The sequence below is a fragment of the Gobio gobio genome (assembly GCF_949357685.1).
Source record: "Gobio gobio genome assembly, chromosome: 7".
Classification (NCBI taxonomy): domain Eukaryota; kingdom Metazoa; phylum Chordata; class Actinopteri; order Cypriniformes; family Gobionidae; genus Gobio; species Gobio gobio.
In genome coordinates, this window is record NC_137103.1 from 39,148,538 (window position 1) to 39,172,442 (window position 23,905).

Sequence of the window (23,905 nt, forward strand, 5' to 3'; positions counted from 1 at the left end):
GGACTATCCAATTGTATGCGAAGTCATTAATTTATGCTCGTTTATCACACCTCTTGTGCAGTAGAAAATACATAGCAGACTTCCCAGACTAATGTTCAATCTTAAATTGAGCTTGGTCTGGTGATAGCCAGACAACTTGTGTCTTAAATGTAGTGGGAAATATTACTCTGTCACACAGCATGACACTTAATGCAAAACAAAATACCTGACAAACACTGTTGTAGACCAAATCTTGTGGGTAGAATCTTTGAATATTTTGTGGTTTGACCCAATGCTTAAGACAGAAATGAAGTATTTCTTCCCTGTAGCAGCATCCTCTGTCTATAATCCTTTCTCCAGAGATGAACAAGACTTCTATCAGAAGATGGGGAAGAGACAATAGAAATATGGGAAGGAACAGAATCTCAATTATGAGCATGGAGGCTCAGAGTGAACTGGGTCATTGTTCTGACAAGACAATATTTAATGTTCCATCTAATCTGCAGCTTAAAGCCAGTCTATGCACCAACCAAAGTGAACTTAATCAGACTCATTTATATTTAAAGACCTGAGCCCGTATTCATGAAAAATCTTAATGTAAAGAGTAGCTCCCAGTGACAAAATTCTAAGAAAATTCTTAGAAAGGTGGGCCGTTTCCTCTTAAAATTAAAGAAAAATCCTAGTAAAGAATAATGTAATTCAGAATGCATCTCTTTTTTTCTTGGACAACCAACCAATCACAGTCTTCAAAAGACTGTCACACATAGCAACAGGGTCAGCCCCGCCTCCTCACTAAGAGAAAAGTTTTTGTACTTTCTTCGCTCAGAGTTGCTCTCAGATAGGTCCTGAATCACTCTTAAGTTAAGACTCATACATAGAAGTTTTTAAGGTAAATTAGGGAGCGTTCTGAGAGGATTCTTAGAAGCTTTAAGAATACGGGCCCAGATTTATCCAAGAAAAAATATTCTGCTGAAGTCCAAGCAACAGATCAGAGAAAGGCTGAAGTGTATATTCAGGAAATGTGATCATTTTGTTCATATTTCATATACATTTTTGTGACTATTATATCTAACGTATTTACAATCAACAACATCAGAGCAGAAATAATAACAGAGGATCTCACCTTTATGAGAAATAAAGACCAAGAAGCCAAAAGTATTGCCAGGTAAAACATTTATAAATTAATAAAAACATTCCCTTTTAGTGTTTGTTTTTGAAGGTTGATTTGAATCTCAATTCAGTTCCACTTTCCTCCTCCATTTTAAATATAGAAAAATATTTTGACAACATTCATTATTTTGCATGAGACTCCATACAGTCCAGTAGATTATTGAATAGATCAGGGATTAGAGTCAATTATTGAAGTGGGGTTCCAGATTGCAAATTTAGTTTGTGTTTGTCCCCAAAAGTGTAACCATCTTCACGTCGAAACACAGAAACCAGTTTGCATAGATAACAAGCCGCAGAAGTCCTTGCCAACATCAACGTTTCAATCAAACAAATGGACAGAGTGAAAAGATTTTTTAAAAAAATCAAAAAAAAAAAAATCAACTTAAAAATTGTGCAATGTATATTGATCAAACAAACACTTTCCAATAACAAGCAATCACAATCGATGAGCTCCTGATTTTTCAAAATCATAAACACTTGAATATAAGAATGTATAAAAAGAAAAACATGCTATCTGCACCACATCAGGCATATAATTACATCCTCAAAACAATAGGCATTTCTTGTGCATTGGTATCTTATATGACACACATAAAATTGTACAGGCCTATTTGATTTCTAACTTAGAAACTGTGTAATATCCACTGTCTCCATAGAGATAACTGAACACTAACATATGTACCGTTTTATCCTTCAACCTCTTGCTCTTTATCTTCCTTTTTCATCTTTCTCACCCACACAGACAGTTTTAAGGGATGGGAGCACAAATAATTTTTCTTGACACTAACTCTGCCTAACATTATCCTTAAATATGGAATTTACATGCTAAAATTTTCAGATATCAACAAATGTCCCACACAGACATTCTGTGGATGGGTGGAGGGATAGGGGAAATGGATGGATTGAATTCAGCAGCTAGAGGCAACCAAAAAAAAAAGACTTTCACTAAATTGTCTGCTTCTACATCTATAAACTGATTGAAAAACGTGCCTTAAATGATATTTGATTGAACAGAATCACTGAAACTAAAACGAGTGAAGCAGAAAGAATACCGCATGGGACGAAAATTAAGTTGCCTGACTGAGGTAATGCGCATATGGCTTATACATGATAAAAGAGCTCTTGAGTGGATGATTTTAGATCAGCATTTTTCTCTCTAACACACTTTCTAAGACACATTTGGAACGAGGGGCAAAAAAAGATACTGTAAAAAAAAAAAAAAAAAATTCACACACACACACAAACGCACATGCATGTCCTTAACTTTCATTTTTAAAATTAAAGTGTCTAAAGTATTTTGGCAATAAACAAATTAAATCAAAAAGTTAAACGTCTTGTGGCAGTTTTTCCACTTATGCACACTTTACCGCTGATTTCACTCAAACTCCATTACACTATCAAAATCAAATAATGAACAGAAGGAAAAAAAATACACTTTGTTTCAACACTAAGATGGCTTATGATTCACATAACTTGGCTCACTCCTTAAAGGGACGGGTAATTAAGCAAGCTTCTCTTTGCTCATACCAGTCAAAAACTTAAGACATTAGCACCTAGTCAGACGCCAAAAGGGACGCTAACATCCAGGAGGAGATCTTTGTGGGTAAAAAAAAAAATCAGTGCCTTTCCAGAAACTTAAGACGATATGTAATGTCATGGTGGGTGAATGTACCATATGCATTTCCCAAAAACTCACCCTAAAATCTGTCCTAGAAAATTAGCCGCAGCAACAGAGAATGAAAACTAAAACTTTAAAACAAAATGTCCATCCATGCTCAATTTTATTGGTAGAGAGGCTAGGGAACACTCTACCCAATTTACATTAACATCACTCTAGCTGCTGGACAAAAAAGATGTGTGCTAGAGATTGGCAGGGTATTTTTGTCAATTGTTGATTTTTCAGAGAAGTCTCCATTAAGAGGCAATTCCTGCTGCAATACTGAGGACTTATTGCCCAGCATGTGATTGGTAAACAGAATCTGACATCTCATCCTTTAAAAAAGACCAGATGATTATTTTTTTTATATATATTCTGGTGTGATCTTACAGACCTATACTCTATAAAAGACAAAATAACCACCTGGCATTCCTAAAATGTAAATGGCACTTCTGCACCCATAAAAGTTTAAAAGAACTGTGTAGTGAGTCTACCTTAGCTAGTCTCTGAAGTGACATACAAACGTAGGGAGTGCAAGTTTACGGCCAAATCCTCCAGCTTACAGGATGCAAGTCTCTCTGAGTGTACAAAAATCATTATACACATAGATATTTTATATAGACTATATACAAGATTTATATGCACAATTTCCTAAAGCTTAATGGATAAATGGTCCTGTACAATTAAAAAAAATTACATTATGAACATGAGATTATTAACAAGAGATGACCTCTCTTCACCTTTATGAGCAATTGATTATGCTGTCTCTTTGAGTGCATCATGTCCGTTTAAAAAAAAATCTCAGGGATAAATTAGTCAACACCTCAGCGCCAGGAACAGAGGAAATTTGGAAATACATTTTGGCCTGGTGTTATTCCTCATTGCCTTGACTGGGTGGGAAGGGTAGAGCTACAGCATGCTCCTGTGCAAGAGCTGCGAGCTCTTTGAGAAACTCTGAGAAAATGACAGCACAGTAGACTGCGTTTTTCACCCTTAGTGCCTCTGCCTGCTTCTCCAGGCCAGAGGTACCACCGGCCGCGGCACCCCTAAACAAAGCACTGTGCAGGGACTGCCCTCCATCTCTCACGTGGGCCAAGGCCAACTGAGCTGCATGTCGAGCTCTCGTAGGACTGTTGGTGTGCCTCAAGATAAGATCGCCCAGAGATGGCTTGCGGCTTTTAACTGTGGGAGAGAAAGAGAGATGGAGAAAAGGAAAATTAGAAAGTTAAGATGCCTCCTTAGCATAGTTGAAAGTGAATACATAGTTGTATGTGAAACGTCTCCATTAAACTGACTGAATATAATAACAAAATTCCAACAGTAGATCACAAGCAAATTCTTTAAGGCCTTACATTTGATCAAAGTTTAAATTTAAGACATTAAGGGCCCACACGAACCATGAATTCAAAGTATCTTTCAAGGTTTATAGTGTAATAATCATCCACTGACTGTACATTATCCTTTACAAAAGCAAATATCACAAAAACATCTTTTCAACTGATCTTTACAAGCAGACACGAACCATGATTTCTCATTTTCTGTTTCTGAGAGTTTTCATGTCCTCTCATTCACCTACTTAATGAGTCTGATCGACGGAGGCTGGGCACTCCCATGGGTGAGTCGGACCAGTCTAACTTTCCTCTCGCAACCAGAAAGCGGCGAGCCTTTCTTAACATGGCAGGGAAGTCCTCGTGCGTTGCTGCAAATGCCTCAATACGATTTTTTACTGATCCCAGCACCTAAAGGAGTGGAAAGAGAAAGAAGTCAAAGTAAAACCAACATCTTGGATAAGTTTCGGTCAAATCAATAGTTAATGAATTGCTTACTCAAACTTCAGCCCACAATATTACAATTATTTAATTATAAATGGGGGGGGGGGGGGGGATGCCAGAGACCGTTAAGTCAAAATAAAACAGCAAAAATTGTGAGGTGGAGAAAGTTATGAAAAAAGTTTTTACTAAAATGGAATAATGTACACCAATTAACTGTTTACAATAAAACCAGGATCATGTTTTAAGAGAGTAAATCAAATCAAATATTGATTTCATAGTTTTGATCAGAAAATGAAGAAGCCAATAAAAAGAGCAACTGAAAATGATTCAATCGTTGCATGTTTCGTATCAAGCAGAGTTGTTAATGCATTACCTGTATGAGTGATTTAACGCTGGGCTGAAACACCATGTTTGCGTTGAGGAGGAAAGAGCGTAGGAGTGGCTGAGGGTAACAGGCCAGCTGGAACACAACGCCCGTCAGCAAAATGTTCACATATAGGGAGTTCTGCATCATACTCTCCAGTTTACTGAACAGGACTGTTATAAATGGACCTACACAGAGGGAGAAGTGGAACCAGTGACTTATGGTTAGCTCTTGCTGAACTTGGACAAGTAACATAAGCACTCAAATCTTTAATTTGGTCATCTCTACATCGAGAACCTGTGTACGGTTGAGCAAGTGGTTGTCCGAAGGGTCGTGCGGGGCTAAATACCCCAGTGGTGGAGCTGTCAGGCTTTGTTTCACTGGAGCGCTGCTCAGTCTCCACTGGAAGACAGTCCTCATCTGTCAGGCTGGGAGCAGGAGCAGGAGCAGTGCGGGATTCCCGAGAGGACTCCTCCGAGCTGCGTGAAAGAACCCTCCTCTCTCTTACACGTTCCTCCAGCTCCCTCAGCTCCTGGTGGAAGGCCTCAATGCTGATTCCCTGGCATTTAGAGTCACCAGGCAGAGGCTCTGATGGCGCCCGCTCCAGCAACTCCTCAATAAGACGTTCAACGGACTCCGGACCCCTACTTTCACGGGGCACTGTGGAGGTCTCTGTCAAGCCAAGAACAGGAGATAATCTCTGGCTTTCACTTTGCAGACACACTTGGGCAGAGGAGGGCACGGAAGTTTGATGTTGCAGATGTGGCTTCAACTGCACCTGAGATGATTTCAGCGCCGATCCTACATGGAAATCATTGTAGTCGACTGGGCCCATACCCATCGACCCGTTCATCCCCGACTCAACCACGCCGCTATTTACATCCGACTCCCTCTTCACTTTCTTAACCTCCATTCTCTCATCCACACTGTCAGTGAACTCCCCCTGCCCCATCCCATTGTAGAGTGCTGGATGAGGTGCCGAATGAGAGTGTTGGGACACGGTTTCCACAGCACCTGTTATTTCTGAAGAGACTGAGACAGATGATGAAGACTGTAGGGGTATCGTGCTGGGAAGAAGGCTGCGTTTCTTACTGCGGGGTGTGAGACTGATACAGTTCTTGCTGATGGTAACATCCCACTCTCCACTGTCTCGATCTGAGCTGCTCCACTCAGACCGAGCGGCAGCCACCACTGCAGCCCTCTGCAGAGCAGGGTCTATTACAGAGAAATGCTCTGGTACCATACTGATGGAGGGGTTGGATGTAGGAGGGGGAGGTGGAGGAGGAACTGAGTTTGGAGAGGGATTTTCTCCATCGTAAGGTGCTGACCAGTCTCGACAGGCCCAAGAGCAGAGCTCAATACCCTTCCGAGCATCACGCAGATACTCCAGGTAGCCAGTCTCTCCTTCTGAAGTGTCTGGGAGTTGGTGTATGGGGCTATCAGAAGAAAGAGGGGAAGAAACACTACCACGAGGAGAAGGGGGAGCATTCTCAGAGCCAGATGAGTTGGCTTGGCCTCCTGAGCTTTGCTGTCGGATAAAGAGAGCAAGACGGGAAGGAGTGCTGGGTCTGGGGTGAACTGGTGACTCTGAAGTAGGACTACCCAACACTATAGACAAAAACGGAGAGAAAATAAATTTTGTAGGTAAGAACAGCAGCAGTGTTTTCCAGAAGTCTAAAAGCTATTGTGGCCGTAAAAGTGCCTGACACATGCTTACTCTCACCCTTTCCCCAAAAGGCAGGTTCATCATCCCGCTCACTAGAGGGTGCTGAAGTGATTCGGCAGCATTCTGGTATGAGGGAAAGGAACTTGTCAGCTGACTTGCCATAGAGGTCTGTTTCTCTGACTGCCCTCCGCTGACTCAGCATTACATGTGTGCATGGCAACAGATACCTGGAGACACATGAAAAATCATAGCAGGATTTAAATGAATGAGCAATAGTGACACTTGCCTAATAAAACCACAAATAATACACTATAATCCTTTCACATGATATTGTTGTACTACACTGTAATGTTGTAATGTATTTAATACTGTATATGTAATATATATACACTGTAATATATGTAATGTTGTACTACACTACCGCTAAAAATCTTATGATAACCAAGGCTGAATTTATTTGATTAAAAACACAATATTAACAGCAATATTGTGAAACATTATTACAATTTAAAATAACCATAATTTTTTAAATGTGATTTATTCCTGTGATGGCAAAAGCTTTTAGCAGCCATTACAAGTCTTGATGATCCAGATATCATATTAATATGTACCAATATTTCTGTGATGAATAGAAAGTTTAAAAGAAAAGCATTTATTTGAAATGGATATATTAAGTAGCATTATAAATGTCTTTACACTATCTACACAACAAGGATGCAATACCCAGATCCATCTATAAACACCCAAGCTTATTTTGTAGGCTTTCTTGCAAAATGAGTCACACACCCAAGCACACAAAATACCTGAGAACAAGCTGGAGCATGAGGTCTTCACAGTTGAGACTGAGCAATGTCTTGAACAGACTCAGAGAGACCATGCACAGCTTCAGACAGAGAGGGAGGAAAATGTGAATTTAGTTACAACGCTCCACATTCCCATAGCCAACAGCACTGCCAAAACAGTCTTTTCCATATATACATGCACCCTATATATAGCGTGTGCCAAACTGACCCGTGAATTGCTGCTGATGCGTGTGAGTAGTGTATCAAGGATGGTGTCGTTGTCATGGTGATGCAACAGAATGAAGCGCAGGAAGGTCTTAAGGAGGCAAGTTTCTGTGATACTGCGTAAAAACAAGTCCAGATATGCCGTGCTTGCTATCATCTCATCCACCGACGACTGACAGAGGAACCATAAGAGACAGAGACAAAAAGAGAGAGGAAAACTAAATAAATGAATTCAAGAATAAACCATTCAATAATCCATTCAAAACAATGTTGTATAGTGAATGAATATGGAAACGGGCATCTATGCCAAACAGGGTCCAGTTCATTGGGGTTCACCTTGTGCAGAGCAGGGCCCATGACTGGCACCAGGAAGCCGTTGTGGAGGTAGTCAAGGAGTTGGCAGCGTACAAGAGGGTGTGCCACCTGTACTACAGCGTTGCAGAATTCAAGACTGTTCATGAACAGCACTAGAGAGGAGACGCCCATCCAGTCCTCCCTCCGCAAGGCGTGCCAGTCGTCACCCCGTACCTCAATCTTCCGTGGCAGGGATGAATATAGTGCACTCAGCCCTGTTGCTAGCACCTGGGGGAAAAAAAATTGCCAATATTATTTCATAAAGTTCACCGAGCAATATCTGCCTTTTAAACATCAGTTGGTGATGGTTTTAAAACCTGATTGGATGTAAAAACTACTATTTGCTCAACTGAAGCCATGCAGCTAATGAAGCCTGTAAATTTTGCAACAAGTTGCAACAAACCTTTGCTGCTTCACCTTTAGGGTTGGGTACCATTCACATTTTAACCAGTACCTAACCCAATGGTACCTTTTTTCTGTATTTTAGGGATGTTTACATCAATAACTGTAAAGAAACTGCAAGTCATTTATTGAAGTGTTATTGACATTATGCCAGAGCTGCCTTGGTCGCTGTCTGCCATTGTCTGTGATGTTTGTTTACTGTAATATTTACCAGTAAATAGTAGGCTACTTGCTACTTAATTATCTGAATTCATTAAAACAACCATATTTTTTTTCTTTCTTTTTAATTCCATTTCTATGAAAAGATTTCCCACAAATTCTGTGTTGTGAATTTTCTGGTGAAGACATAAAACATTAATATAATTTATATTTTAAATTTAATTAAACAATCTTTTTGTCAAACAAAGTGCTGTATAACTCTGCTTTATACAGTTAAAATTAAACCATGGAAGAAAAATTGTGATTGATTACTTAAAAGACTAAAGTTTTGATAATGTATTATTATTATTATTATTATTATTATTATTATTATTATTATTATATTAGTGTTAGTATTATAATACATTGTGACGTATCGAAATTCTACTGTAAAACAGTAATTTATTTGTCAAGTTAAACCAAACTTTTATTTTAAAGGGTTGACGTGATGACCTTTGAGTTTCTGTGTGTTTATGATATGACAATAGTTTTTGTAAAATGCTAATGAAGTGATTCTCAGAGCGGCTCTGGAGATGAAGTTTGTGCGTTCATGACCTCATATGAGACGGTAGAGATTGAAACAAGCGACCGACACGCGGGATTCAGTGTGTGTGTGTGTGTGTGAGGTAAATTAAACCGTGCGTCTGCGCCATTCATTCACACAGAGACACGCAGGATTCGTATTTAAATAGTCTTTTTGCGGTTTAATGTTCACAGACTCTATAATATTCTATATCACCAGATGCGTTCTCATGTACTGAAATTTGGTACCGATTGATTAAATGTGAATCGGTACTCGGTAGTACCGACGTATTTGGTCGTTGCCCTTAAAAGTACAGAGTTCGGTACCCAACCCTATTCACCTTCCCCTGGTTTCACTAAAACTAGCCCAAAACTAAAATGCATGTTTGATCTGTTTTAACTGAAAGCATCTTATATGTCAGTCCGGTTGTTTTGTCTCAAGATGCACACCAGTCATTTTATTTTTATTTCATAATTTTATTACATTTATAAAAGCTACAATTTTTTTTCTTCAAGACTGGCCTTAATTTAAGTCAGTTACATAAAAAGGTAGATCAGTCTCATTTGAATAGGAAAAGAAAGACTGATTGCCCCTTTGTTAACTGTTAGTTAGTCAAACTAGTTCTTAAGACGCAGTCTTAACACAGTGGCTAAGTTTATGCAACTGGCCCCTGGCTTAATCTACTGTAAGCCCTGTCTGTGAAACCGGGCCCTTAACTGTGGTACAATCACTGTTGTAGTATAGCAATAAAACAAGTTTCTGTGTGTTATAGAGTATGGTTCTTATTCCAAGCTCAGTTATTCTTACTCAAACATCTAAACATGGAATAATGGTATGGTCACGTAAAAAATAGCAAAAAATTCTGTCCATTGTCAATTGTGTAGTATTGTATGAATCACAGCTCACACAGAATTCACTTACAAACTAAGCAGCCTTCTGTTTTTCAACATGGCATATTTGCATGTCCTTAAACCTTATGTGAATTTCCAGACTGTGTGGATTCCTATTGAAATGGCTGGATTTTGAACATGAAAATTAGCTGAAACAACAGTAAATGTGACCACACCTTAATGCTCAAATATGTTGAAGAACATCATTCATGTCAGGGCTGGTTTTATATGTGGAACTTGGCCATGTCTTCTAGAGCCACAAAACATGCCATCAAAGAAACTGCCAGCAAGACTTAATGCATCACTGGCATAAAAATAGCTATATGTGACATACAGTGGAAAAAGAAAGTAAGAGAGAGAAATGTGAAGAGACTGAGGCACTGCAGTAGCATGGAGTCCTAGATGAGACCTCTAGTCGTATGTGTTAAGTGGGTCACATGAAGGCTCATATTTATTCTCATGAGGAAAGAGGACAGAGGAGAGGAAAGCAGCACATCCACTGAACCCAACTAAGTCCAATACTATCGCACAGAGCACAACTAGATAACAAATGGCCTTTTCATTCCACAGAAGCCAATAGAATGCAACCCACAGAAAATACTACAGAATTTATATCTCCATTGAAACAGCTCTAAAAGTTACATATGAAATGAACAAGCGACATTCTTAATACATGGCGCAGACAAAAAAATAAAGGATATTCATAAAGACATGCTAACAGTGAGAAAAAAGAAAAACAGAAGGAATATACAAATTGAAGACTGCTTCTCTAACTCTTCTCTGCCCTCTAATAATAAATAATCTAAGATACAAGCACATTTTCAAAAGCAAGAACAAAAAAAGATCAGGTAAGCACACACACACAACAACAAACACACTCATGCTTACTGGGCAGAAGTAGGAGTTCTCAGCGATGTGGCGTGCAACAGCATGGTTGCTGGCAGAGGTTGCCATGACGAGGAGCAGCGCGTCACGTGCCTGCTGCCCCAGAGCGCCGTCTCGATGGATAAATGGCACCAACAGGGAGAAGATCAGCAGGTTAGTGGGACCCTGCTGTACAGGCCCACACCTAAATAACAACTCCAAAACGGCAGTTTCTTTCGCCATGGAAACACATACCTAACAAAAAAACAAATTATTTAGTTATAAAACAAATTAATATCTAATTATGCATTAAATCATTGTACATTACAGCTGTATTTTTTTTTTGGCCCATTTAAATTCCATCTGCTTTTGTTTCTGTGCTGATTGTAGAGCTGCACGATTCAGGATAAATTGAGAATCAAGATTTTTTGGGGGGGGTTTCAAATATTTTTATTATTTTTTAATCTGTTTGAATGAATGATTCAATGACTCACTTTTTGAACTGTTGAATTTTGTCACTTGTCACCTACTAAATGATATAGTCCTTATGTGAAGCATCAAATGAAAAGACAAACATATTTGTGATTCAGAAAGTGCTTATGAAATTCAGTTGCAGGATATGACAAATAGTTTTCGAAAGTATTAACAAGTGCCACATTATTGCAAATGAAAATAAGAAGAGTGCAACAATGTCCTTCAAATAACTCCAATCGTGTTTTCTTTTCGATGACTTCTAGTCGAGAGGCAACACAAATTAAATGTATAGTAAATTGCAAAGGGCCAATATTGAAAGTGACAGCACACTTAGGGTCGTCTTTCCAGAAATACCAATGGTTTAGTTTTAGACATGCCCATACTATACAAAAAAAGGTAGTGCGTAATTATTTTCCTGCCCCTGAAAATAAAACATGGCTTGATTCTTTAGTGGGTAATTCTAGATGTGGAGGGTGAAAGCTTTGTGATAACATGGTAAAAATAAAAACGCTCACGGATGTGTATTCTGGAAAAGTGTATCCAATTGAATCTTTTATTAATTGTAATTCCTCTTATGTCATTTACAGGTTGGAATGTGAATGTGGACATTTTTATATAGGTCAAACAAAAAGAAAATTGAGATTGAAAGTGGCTGAATATAAATTTGCATCAAAAAGGAATTATAATGAGTTGGTTCATGGTAGTGACAGTGCCCTTAAAGTGAATGGAAATCGGATTTATTTCTTGTATCATAAGAAGTGGGAATAGACTGATGTTTTGGATCTATACACTTAAGGCAAAAAATGTACCTGGAGTTAATGAGGACATTTCTTTTAGAAATTGTCTTGGAATTTTTGTCGTCTCATCAAATCAGATGATTTACTCTAATTTGATCACAACCATAGACATCAGTCCTTATATCCGAACTATACACTTTTATTTCAGTACTTCTGTGATAATCTGAATTATTGTAACACAAGCGGTTTCATATCTATAATACAGGACAAAATCCTGATTTTGTAAAAGGTTTAATAGACACATGCAAATAATTGTCATTTAGGAATAAGATTGTCTAGGTGTTTGAATCAAGATCGCAATCTTTTAACAATTAATCATGCAGCTCTAGCTGATTGTAATTGCATGTCCCAATTTTGCTGAATATTTTTTGTTTTGAAAAATAAGTTCTAATCCAATCCCTACCACAGCCCAAAACTCAACAATAACCTATATCATAAATTACATTGAAATTATAGGTTCCAATGGTGTACAAGCTACTAACACAGTTGTAAGCTCAACCCTAAAATCTGACTGGCTGTCAGGAATATTGTTAATTTAATTAATTTACATGTGGGAAAATGTGTAAAAGACAGAATTCTGTAGAAATCTGCAGAGCAGATTCAGTGTAGGCCTGGTCATAACTAACAGATTCAGAATCTGTCTGTCAAACACCTGATTTAGCAGCAGTACAAGGCTGGACTCTAGGGTAGGAGGGCAGCCCAGCTGGGGATCCACACATGCTCCCAGGAGGCATAGAAGTGGCTGCAGCACTGCACTGTGCAGGAGCAGTGGCTGATGTGACTGTCCGATCAGCATCTCAAACAGTTTCAACAGCTCTAGCTGGCTGTCCGGGTCCAGACCATGGCGTACATGCCACTGTACCAACTCTTCCAGTATGTTCTCTGCCACCACCATCTCCAGAATAGGACCCATTGCTGCAGACATTCCACAATCCATTGTCACATAAAAAAAACTCATATATAGTATGCTTAACAGTACAAATTGTATGCTTTTTAGTGTTTTAACCTGGTGATTCAATGTCTCCCCCAGCTGGTCTCTCTTCAGCTAGCAGGCACAGCATCTGATCTGTGTGATTGCGAACTGCTGTGAGATCATCGGCACAACCACCCACTGAAGACTCTCTCTTTTTCAACACACCCGACACCTAACAGGGAGACAGGGAACAGTTCAATTCTATTTATGGTAAAGCCAAAGAGGAATAGGGGTCCATATTGATGTTAGGACTGTGTTCGATACGATGATGTATCGTCACATACTACTTGTTGATACAAGTATTGATACAGCTGCTTCAGTTGCTGAATGTTTCTGTGTGACTGTCTGAATATGTGTGTGAGCTACAGGAAAGAAAGCGGATTAGTTTAGAACGCTTCAATTGTTTTATAATTTTTCTTAAATGTAGAGAATTTACTGGACTGGAGCAACTTTAAGTTTACTTTATTATCCATATATAAAAAAAATTAAATACAAAAATCATGTTAAAATTCAAATATCAAATATGAAAAACAGACTTTTGAGGAATTCTTATTTTAATGTCTATTTGATCTCTCAATCATTATTGAATTGCATTGAATTTTATGTTTTGCCCCCAACAATTAAAGCCACAATTTGATGATAAAACTATGCATTTACATATCTTATTATTAGGCAATACAAAGTGACAACTGATATTTACATGCATTTTGTGCATTCAAGACTGTTATTCTACTATAAAAAAAATGTACATTACAAGCTATCAGAATATTGCCATATAAATAACAGCAACTGCACCAAATTGCATATTTTTGTAGTCCAAAAGGAGACAAATGCTGCATACAGAGATAACTTATAGTCAGTGCTTAAGATTCAAATTATAGATCTGCAGTACTAAAGGAGATTATTTACAGAATCAGTATGAGGGAAAATAAGCCTATGCGGTGTCTCACCTGTCTCCAGTGGTTCTCAAACACCATAAGACAGGTCTCAGGGTCGGCAGTGCATGGGCTGGACGGGGCTGCATGTCGACCGGTCCGAGTGCCTGGACCCCTTGGATTTAAACGACTAAGCCAACTCATCTTAGCTCACAGGCAGATCAAAATTCGATAAAGAGGTCAACAGGGAAAAAATAAAGGGGGAGCGAGGGAGAAGTGTAGAGAGGGAGAAAAAGGGAAAGGGGGGAGGGAGGGGGGGTGAGGTGACTCACAAAAGGTGTCCAAAAACCAAGAAATGAAGAGTCCAGCTTGATGAAATAAAAGGTAAAAGCATAAAGAGGACGGAATCCCGCGGACGTTTACAGCAACAGTCACTGTACACCAGTGATCAGTGTGTGAGCATGTGCGGCTAGTCTGCACTCCCTGTCATCCAGTTTGCTATCGGCACTATACTCCATACCGATACATAGACTCCTCCACACACACCTGCAGGGACAGAGAAAGAGAGACAGAGACAAAGAGGTCAATGATGACACATTAACACCTGCAGGTAAAACACAAACAGTGCAGCCAGTCAGTGGAAAGGTTAGTTTCTGTGGGAGATCAAAAGGACAAGGCAGAAGGCACAGCACGTAGAAAAATTCCAAACTGCAACTACTTTGATAACCAATTAGCAATAGCATGCATGAATAATACATTACTCTTCAAAAACTGTACTGTTTTTTTTTTAGGTTTTTTTTAGAGATAAATTAATACTTTTTTCAGCAAGGACATTACATTTATCAAAAGTGACAGAGACTGGAATAATTGGATGAAAAATTAGCTTTTTCCTTACCGGAATAAACTACATTTTAAACATTCTGCATGTATGTCTAAAGCTAAAGTATGGTATAGTATGTGTGTGAATATTGAGGTATGCAAATGTTGCATGGAAAAGTTCCTGGAGCAGCCAGTCAAGAAATTTAATATATAGTCATGATTCAAGCATTTACCATAATAGGATTCATCATCTGATTAACGCACATTTAACGTCTGCCTTCAGTTAACAATTTTGGCCTACTGGGAAAATGTAATATTCATGAGAAAAAGCATCACCGTAGTAATTACACCAAATTACATATTTAAAAAATAAAAATCCCCAACAAAGGATCAGTGAGCTTCAGAATGCCCCTACCAAAAGAAAGTGAATGTTTTAGTCATACATAAATGTTTCAGCACACTAGTGCATCTCCATTTCAGATTCTTAGTCTAATCAATATCGTGTCTAGTAAAACAACTTTACCCATAACACAACAGGCAGAGGTGCTCGCGACACTAAAATACTGGAAAGGAGTGGTAGCCTGTGTTCCTCTATGCATTCACTTGGTTCTCTAGTATTTCTGAAACCTTACCTGTAGACAACATCTTTATCCGTATGCTTCCTGTGATGTTACACACTCACACAACTCTTCCTGTGGTTTTAACTAATGCAACAACACTTCCTGTGTTATTATCAGAACCAGTGACACTTCATATTGTTTTAGCAATCTTTTGAGATTAATTTCAGTACAAACAAACAAATTCAGTACATGGGAGAAAAAAAACAGAAAAAAAAACAGAAGCAAAGTAAAAACTGGTTGAAAGAAAAATGGGTAATTTTATCCAGAACAATTATATCACAATAATTATCGTTTTAACGCCCAGCCCTACTTCTATGTTATATATATCTGATTAATCTCATATAGGATGCGTTTTATGGATGAGTATATATATAGATGAGTATATATCTGATTCATCTAGTTAGATGCAAAGTGCTTCAGTTTACTGGCGTTCATTAACTTTTCAGCGTCAGCTTAAACGGCAATGACTGACATTATTGACTATAATTGTTTAGAAAAATAAAACAATTCAAACACAAAATTCAATAAGGAAGCTTGCACTGAACACACTCCACCCTACCATTCCTGAAAAACTTCCTTGACCATGACAAGCAGCAAGGCTTCCTTCCCTAATGAGAACTCCCTCAACCCAAGAAAGACAGTTGAGTTCACAATTCCAATGACATAATGCTATAGAGGTTGTCTCTTGAGGAAGGGCCCCTGTACAAGGGAGGAGCCATGTGTTACAAACTCAAGGGGATACAAAGGCTTCTTGGTACTGTAGATTGGATACTATGAGTCACAGGCAATTTCAACTACAGCAGCGTTCCATGTTCCAGACCAAGTCCAACAACATCTACTTATGAGTGCATAGTTTCTAGCCAGCAAAGAGGCGGTACGATAGCTTGGAATTGTTTTCCCTTTAATTAGTTTAGTACACACAGCCCAGCTGACCATTACACTGATACTCTGTCTCTCTCCCTCATAGTTTTAGCTCGAGTCGGTCACTCCCGTCACTGCCAAATCATACTGTGCTGCAGCTGCAATGAATATGCTATCGTCAACACGCAAAGCGACTGAATTGCTCCTCTGTAGGCATATGCAAAAGACAGTACCATGACATTTATTGTCTATAAAATATAAACAATGTCCAGTTTAGGATCAAGTGTTCCCTAGTAGTAGTAGGTTCTATAGTGTCGTCAACAATAACAACAACAACAAAAAACTCAAGAATATCATGAAGCAGCTTCACAATCAGAAATTCGAGGCTTCAGATATCATGCCAATAGCCTATGATCAATATTAGCTGCCACACCAATGCAAAGAATCATTTGTGCACTTCATCCTGGTCTTAGTTTATTGACATTGTCACTTATCTGCTTCACAAACCCCAAGATGAGTTTCTGGTAACATAAGACGACTATAAGAAAAAAGTTCACCTGCAAGTTTCCACATAAATAATTATGTAATGTTTTTACGAATGCTTTGCTGGCTACAACATTCCAGCATAATGCAACTAGTGGTGCGAATCCATAATGGGACTATGGATCAGGGATGTGCACGAGTACTCAGACATGACAGCAAAGTCATTTCTTTTTTTTTCTTCTGATTGTTATTGCAGCATTTTGGTCGGTACCTGAGGTCTGATTTGTTAGCGTTTGGACAGCATTGCGTCCAGACTGGCGAAATAAAGTGAAATTATTTGAAAGCGTGCAGTGATGCCGAGAATCACTCTGATCATGAGAATACAGTTAAGTGCAAGATTCGCAGTGCCAATCTGCCATATACATAACATTATAATGAGAATATTTAGTTGCCCGTGCTTCAACGTGTTGTTCTGGGAAGAGCGCATCCACAACAGGAGTAACACTTAATAGCTAGCATGTAATTTAGTTTAAGTTCACTTGCATTTGCATCCTTTTGTGCAGAGATACATGTTGTAATGTTATGTTTAGGTTGTGTATCTAGGATATCTGGTTAATCTCATATAGGATGTGTCATATGGGCTAGGGCTGAACGATTAATTGCATTTGCGATAATATCGCGATATGATAAAAGACGATTTCCTAACCGCAAAGGCTGGGATTACGGTCTGGTCAAGTGACACGCGAGAGTAAAGTCTGCAGAAGAAGCATCAACTTGGCACGTTACACATATCATATGCCTGGCCTAAAAGGAAAAAAAAACTGTTTGTGTTTGATCTATCTAATATTGTGTTGTTCATACTATAGGCTACAAAAGAGGAGAAAAAAATATTCTCTCTCCAATGATTCTGAGCTTAAATTTTAACTGCAGGTGCGCGGTGGCGCTGCGTGTGTTTTAGAAACACCCGTATTCTGATTGCTTCCATTATCTCTCTCTTTCTCTCTCACACACACACACACACACACACACACACGAACCATAAAATAATATTTCATAACGGTCGGAAAGGTTGACGGCGCGAATTGCAATGACATTCGCAGGCTTCTTTGCACAGGATATGCGCTGTGAGAAACTTTGCTTGATGTCATGACTCATGCTTACAGTGTGTGTTCTCGCACGCCGGTATTTTCCTTACAAATGCTCAACGTAGGCTTCATTCATGTCGTTAGGAATGCAGTGTGCTTGCATATTAAAAAATAAGAAACTCACTGACAGAAGGCTTTCCATTTCAGATGCTCACGCGGCGCTTTGTGAAGAGTGCTCGTGAGCACGCGTCTGTGTGCGTCTCAAAATGCTTTTATGATGCAAAATTATTGCAAACACCATCAGTAATGTCTTAATGAATTAAACAGACAGGGCAAAAACATCTTATATTTCAAAAGAGATCTGTGCATTAGTGTGAATGCAGGTCTCCCGCTGTCTATGATGATGTCATGTCATCATTAATAATCAAACAACAGTAAAGCTGAGAAAGAGAAAAATCACTCACAGTTCAGACACTCTTAAATACTGAAAGCACTCTTTGTTCATGGCTTGTAATATGTTTTTTTTGTTCCTCTTTATGATTTACTAGCTTATGTTTAGCAGCTATATTAGTTTATATATTTAAAATTATTAACATGCAATTGTTTTAATTAAAATGTTATAATGTGTAGTTATTTTAAAAACCTTATAATTATAATTATAATAAAAAAACATTTTAAGTTTTTAATAAATTAATAAGATTAATATTAATATTAATAATTAATAAGGAAAAAGTTCAAGAATTGTTTTGGAATCGGATCGTGAGGTACCAATTAAAGATTTCCACCATTACTATACAATGATGTATTGTTGAATAATACAGAAGATAAAGAGTTTAAAAAATAATCGCATATTTAATCGCATATTAAATCGCAATCGCAATATTGGTTAAAAAAAAAAAAAAAAAAAAAAAAAAAAAAAAAAAAATCGCAAATAGATTTTTTTCCAAAATCGTTCAGCCCTAATATGGGCTTCAGTTTACTTCATCTTCACCTATTTTTCTAGTCATATTTTCATATTTTGATGTCATGTCATACACGCACAGCCACCACACATTGGCTAAAAATATGCATGGTATTATAATGTTATACTAAATCTAAAATTAAAACAATGGAAAAACCCTCAACCTTTAGAAAGATAAAAACATATTTAGCATGCAGAATAATGTAAGTGGACATTTTTTTGTAATTGCGCCTTTGAATGATTATGTAATTGTAGCATCCGTAATTGTAATCACCATTACAAATTTGATTAATTGTGCAGCCCTACCTATCAGTACTCAAAATTGTCAAAAATGCACATCCCTAAATGGGACTAAACAGTGGAGCTTATCTGAGCGGGTCAGAGAGTCAGTCAGCTCTGCTTGCTCACTGACTGCTTAATGCCCCAGGGAGAACAGTCAGCTCCTTGTGTTTCACTGTGATTTCTTTATCGACCCTGCAACCACAAACACCACAGATGCACACTACTGGCATATCAAAAATCAGATCTACATGTCTTAAAACATTAACAAACATAAACAGTTGTGACTCACCAACAGTCACATTCAAAGTTTTCCGAAATTGCTTTTTAAAAGTAACTGTAAGAATCAATACATCATTGGTGAGGACAACCGCGGCGAACCGCAAGCATTTCCCAAGCATTAAGGACACGTAGAGGAGACACCTGCATCATGTGCATAAACATGAACTCATAAGTCATTAATGCAAATGTGTACTGCTTTCTCTGACTCATACACTCTAGGGATTGACAGTAAGGAGAGAGTGGTTCAGGACTTCCTTGTCCGATCGGGTCAGTAGCTACGTTTACATGGACCCAAATAATCCGCTCATAACCAGTCCTCGTTTCAGATTACTTGTTTTGGGCAGGAAATGGGCGTTTTTACTGTTTGATATATACATAAGCTGCACGGCATAACAGTTCATGTGCTCATCGTCACCTAATTAGGACCTGAAATAGAAAAATATTAAGTCTGCTTTTTAAAACAAAGAAAAGGAGGATAGTTACTATGCAACAACAGCGGGAAACTCTGTATATTAGCACATCAACCTGATCACTATATTTAGCGTTCATTTAAACACTACATTAGGATTCATCAATCAAAATTAATTTATTTAAATTGAAGCAAAAAGTGTCCATGTAAACGTAGCTAATGTTGCATGTATGCCGACAATTAATGTGTTTTATAATTCAAAAACAGCTAGACAATAAAATATGACAAAAATTGTCTGTAAAGTCGTCTTACGATTGCAATGTTCATGGGCGGAGGTACTGAAAAAAAATTTTTTTTCTTTTTCTTTTAAATAATCTAAAATACCAGAAGATAAAAATTTTATTAATTTAAAGTGAAATTGAAACTAAAGGCATGTGGGAAATGCACTATAAAAATATTTGGGCATACTTGCACACCTCTCATTTGGCACAAATCAAAATGGTTTTTGACGTTATTTGTATTATACATCGCTTTGGAATAAAAGCTGCAGCATGTTTCAATGATAAAAAAACTACTTATATTGCAGAAATAAATACAGTATTTGTTAATACAATGCATATTTAGATATGCAAATTTTGTAGTAAATTATATTTGAATATAAAACAAATTACAACACATTTCTGCCAAATTAACTGGAAAATCATTATGATAGCCATGACTTTGCATGTTGACCTATATTGCAGTGCAAGGCTTTTTGAGAAATTGACAGCAAGGGAAAAAGGGGTGGAGAGAAAAATAGATAAACAAATGAAGACGGCTCTCTCTCTCTCGCTTATTTGCCCTGAGGTCAATGAATCATTAGCCAGGTGTCTGTCTTGGCAGCTCACAGGTAAAGTCTTAATGGTAGGTTAGCAGATCAGGAGAAGTAAACGAGCAAGTGTAATGACAAGTATCACACCAGTGCATTCTTTCAGCTGAAGAGGTGATGGTTACCTAATGGTTTGGATCTGTGCTGCTACCACCAAGTAAAAATAAAAGTGGTTAATAAGATCACAGATACATCACAGAAATTCAAGTCAACCTTGCACAAAAGACACTGCTGCTAAATATAATGTAGTCTATTTCTGCCTAATATTAATCGAAACTGTATTTTCCAAGATTCACATTACTCTCTAAATGCAAGTTATTCAAAAGAAAGGACATTTGAAACGTTTCTTTACCACCAAATGTTTTTACTTCCTTATGATTCAATTTTTAGGACACACATTAACTTCTCTGTTGGCATGTTTCATATTTATGCCAATGGAACTTAAAACAAATAAAAGGAAAAAGTGAATCATAAGATATAAATGACTAACTATACATGACTAACTGCATGGAAATCCAACTAGAGAGTTTTCACCACTGACGGTTGAGACTAAGAGGGAGAACAACAGAACAGAACAAGAATAAGAGAGAAGAACGAACGAGAGCAAGTTTGTTTGCACTACAGGTCACATTCATTCCTTGGGTTTTAATCATCAAGAGTTCAAAGTTCAGTCATTCTGACACTAAAATGAGTTTAGGACTGCTGTGGCATTTGCTGAAGGGGAATAAACCTGAACACAATGGGTCAAAATGACTCCAGCTAAAGTGTATGCATGTGTCTGTGCACAGGAAAGCCAGAGGAAGAGAGTCTGAAGTACAACTTTACCAGAGCACAAAAATTGGTATGGATTTATGGTATAGAAATGCGGCTATATGCTATAGACTTTATGGAGCAAAAGTATGATTGAATCAATGATGTTGATTCAATTTATATATATATATATATATATATATATATATATATATATATATATATATATATATATATATATATATATATATATATATATATATATATTTTTTTTTTTTTTTTTATATATATTAAATGTATTTTACTTTAGTTGCCAAGGCAGCATTTCTCATTTTCATTTAGTTTAACTTGATGTACTAAAATAACTAAAAGTGAGATAATTAAAAATGTATGGACATATTTAATAAATAATAATAATAATAATAAGGAACGACAAAACCACACAAGAAAATTACTACACCTTAAGGTTAAAATTAAAATAAAAACATTTAAAATATTAATAAAAACTATAATAGCATCTCAATAATACTAAAATAACACTATGTTGAGTTATAAACCATCAGCCTTTCCAAGTAAAAATGTTTGCATAGATGGGCTTTAACACGTTGTTTAACAATTTGTTATAATAGAATGATGAATCTAACATATTGTATGCAATAAAAGTAATGAATAATTGGTAGCTGAAAGCACCTACACCTAAAACAACCAAATACTAAGCTAACATCTGTTAAAAGTTAAACAATACAAAACCTATCAAGAGACAAGGCAGCCTACTTAACCATTATTACTTCTCTGCAGACCCTTCAAAATCTCCACTTGCACTCATCATAACCCGTTCATTATTACCCATTATACATTTACTAGAGCATATGTTCAACCCAGGAGCCCCCAATGCTCATCAAAAGAACATGGTCTACTCTTAAATTTGACAAATACAGCAACATCTTGCACAACAGCTCAACGGGCTTTTATATGAATGACACTTGCCAACAAAAAGACTCACGTGAGCAGCTTATATTGCTGCCGCCAAATGCTGTTGCCATAATCATATTCATAAGAGATTGCTGTCAACCATACATCATGTCTGTATTGCATAAACATTCATAAGCAGACTTTGACCACATGATTATATATATTTTGGGCTGAAATTATGCACCATAATACTTACTAGCTCCAACAGCCAAGTTGAGAGTACTCACGTTACACAACAACATGGTCATTTTAAAGTATGGGGTTCATCACTTATGACAACATAAAGATTCTACCGGTTATACTGTAACAGAACAGGTAAAAAGCCACTTATAACAGCACGGCAAAAGAATCGCTTACTGGCTCATACCAGGAAGATGACCTACAAATACCTAACCAGCTGTCAATCACATATTCAAGTTTATGTCAATGCAGGTCCCTCTTTCTCACTTTCAATAGGAGTAACTTATGTGTCACGGTACACATTTCCACGCATGTGTCGTTTTAAACACACACACACACACACACACACACACACACACACACACACACACACACACACACACTGGGCACTGAACAGTTAAGTGCACTAACCGTTATTCTAAGTGATTAATGTCAAGAGGGATAACACAAAATGAACCTTATTTTTGTCGCGTCCAACATTATTGTGGTTTATAGGGTGTACACATATGTTCTTTCAGTGGCAGTTATATTTCTCGTCTCATCTGGTATGAGTTTCACCGTTAACCGCACGGAGAGCTCGCAACGGGTCAGATTTGATTTGACGCCGTCCGTTAAGCTCGCGAGCCGAGCGGCAAACGAAGGCTGACGTCGCCGCACCCGTGCGATTCGACCGATAAAAACTGAGGAAAAAATACCTACGCGAGCGAGTGCTGTTTTCCGCTTCGTCCTCCGCCGTAGCCTGTCTATCCTCAAACAGCGAATCTGAGATTTGTCAACCTTTCCCTTCGTCCCGCAGCCATCTTTCTCCTCAGAACCCACGGACACACCCACGCGCACGGGACGCTGTGACGTTACATTGGAGGGTGGCGGCCACGGCGAGAAGTATGTTGTTTTGCTTGGAGCGCCACCGCAGGCGAAAATGGGGTATTGATCAAGTGGAGTATGAATATTCATTATATCACGTCGACGACGTTGCGTTTGTTTGCCAGACGCGGCACGTAATGCAGGCACGTAATTTACCTCCCTGATGTTAAAAAGCAAACAAACACACAAAAAAAATATTTATTAATGCATTTTCTAAATACTTTATTGATAGTAAAGTATATACCATGTCATATTTTACCTACTTAATACACTATAGTTTATAGAACGTAAAGCTAGCTCATTGCCTATGTTTGTAAGTTCAAAATAGATAACGTTAGGCCTACTTGATATATTAATTTGGAAGTAGCCTAGCCTACTAAAAAACAATTTTCCATTCAGCTACCTTTCCTCAGTTACCCTATTCTTATCCCTATAGAGTTTTCAGAAATTGCTGAGGCAGGAGGAAACTACTTACCTGGTTCCTCTGGAGAAATGTTGTCATGGCAA

General features: G+C 37.8%; 1 protein-coding gene across 1 annotated transcript; it reads right to left on the minus strand.

Annotated features, from left to right (window-relative positions):
• Positions 1-1,135: 1,135 nt before the first annotated feature.
• fhip1b (FHF complex subunit HOOK interacting protein 1B) lies at positions 1,136-23,371 on the minus strand. Its single transcript, XM_079821287.1, has 13 exons — positions 23,234-23,371; positions 14,041-14,511; positions 13,124-13,262; positions 12,770-13,032; positions 10,871-11,101; positions 7,952-8,197; positions 7,620-7,787; positions 7,412-7,491; positions 6,666-6,835; positions 5,240-6,550; positions 4,952-5,130; positions 4,383-4,545; positions 1,136-3,988 (listed from the first exon to the last, which is right to left on the minus strand). Exons 2-13 carry the CDS (start codon positions 14,167-14,169, stop codon positions 3,678-3,680), a joined length of 3,390 nt encoding a protein of 1,129 aa, XP_079677413.1. The 5' UTR covers positions 14,170-14,511; positions 23,234-23,371; the 3' UTR covers positions 1,136-3,677.
• Between the last annotated feature and the right edge of the window lie 534 nt (positions 23,372-23,905).

Excerpts from the sequence above, each read along its gene's own strand:
- fhip1b (XM_079821287.1), bottom strand. The coding sequence starts at position 14,169 with ATGAGTTGGCTTAGTCGTTTAAATCCAAGGGGTCCAGGCACTCGGACC. Across the intron at positions 6,836-7,411 it reads ATGCTCCAGCTTGTTCTCAG|GTATCTGTTGCCATGCACAC; the intron begins GTATTTTGTGTG and ends ATGTGTCTCCAG. Across the intron at positions 3,989-4,382 it reads CCGTCGATCAGACTCATTAA|TTAAAAGCCGCAAGCCATCT; the intron begins GTAGGTGAATGA and ends TCTCTCCCACAG.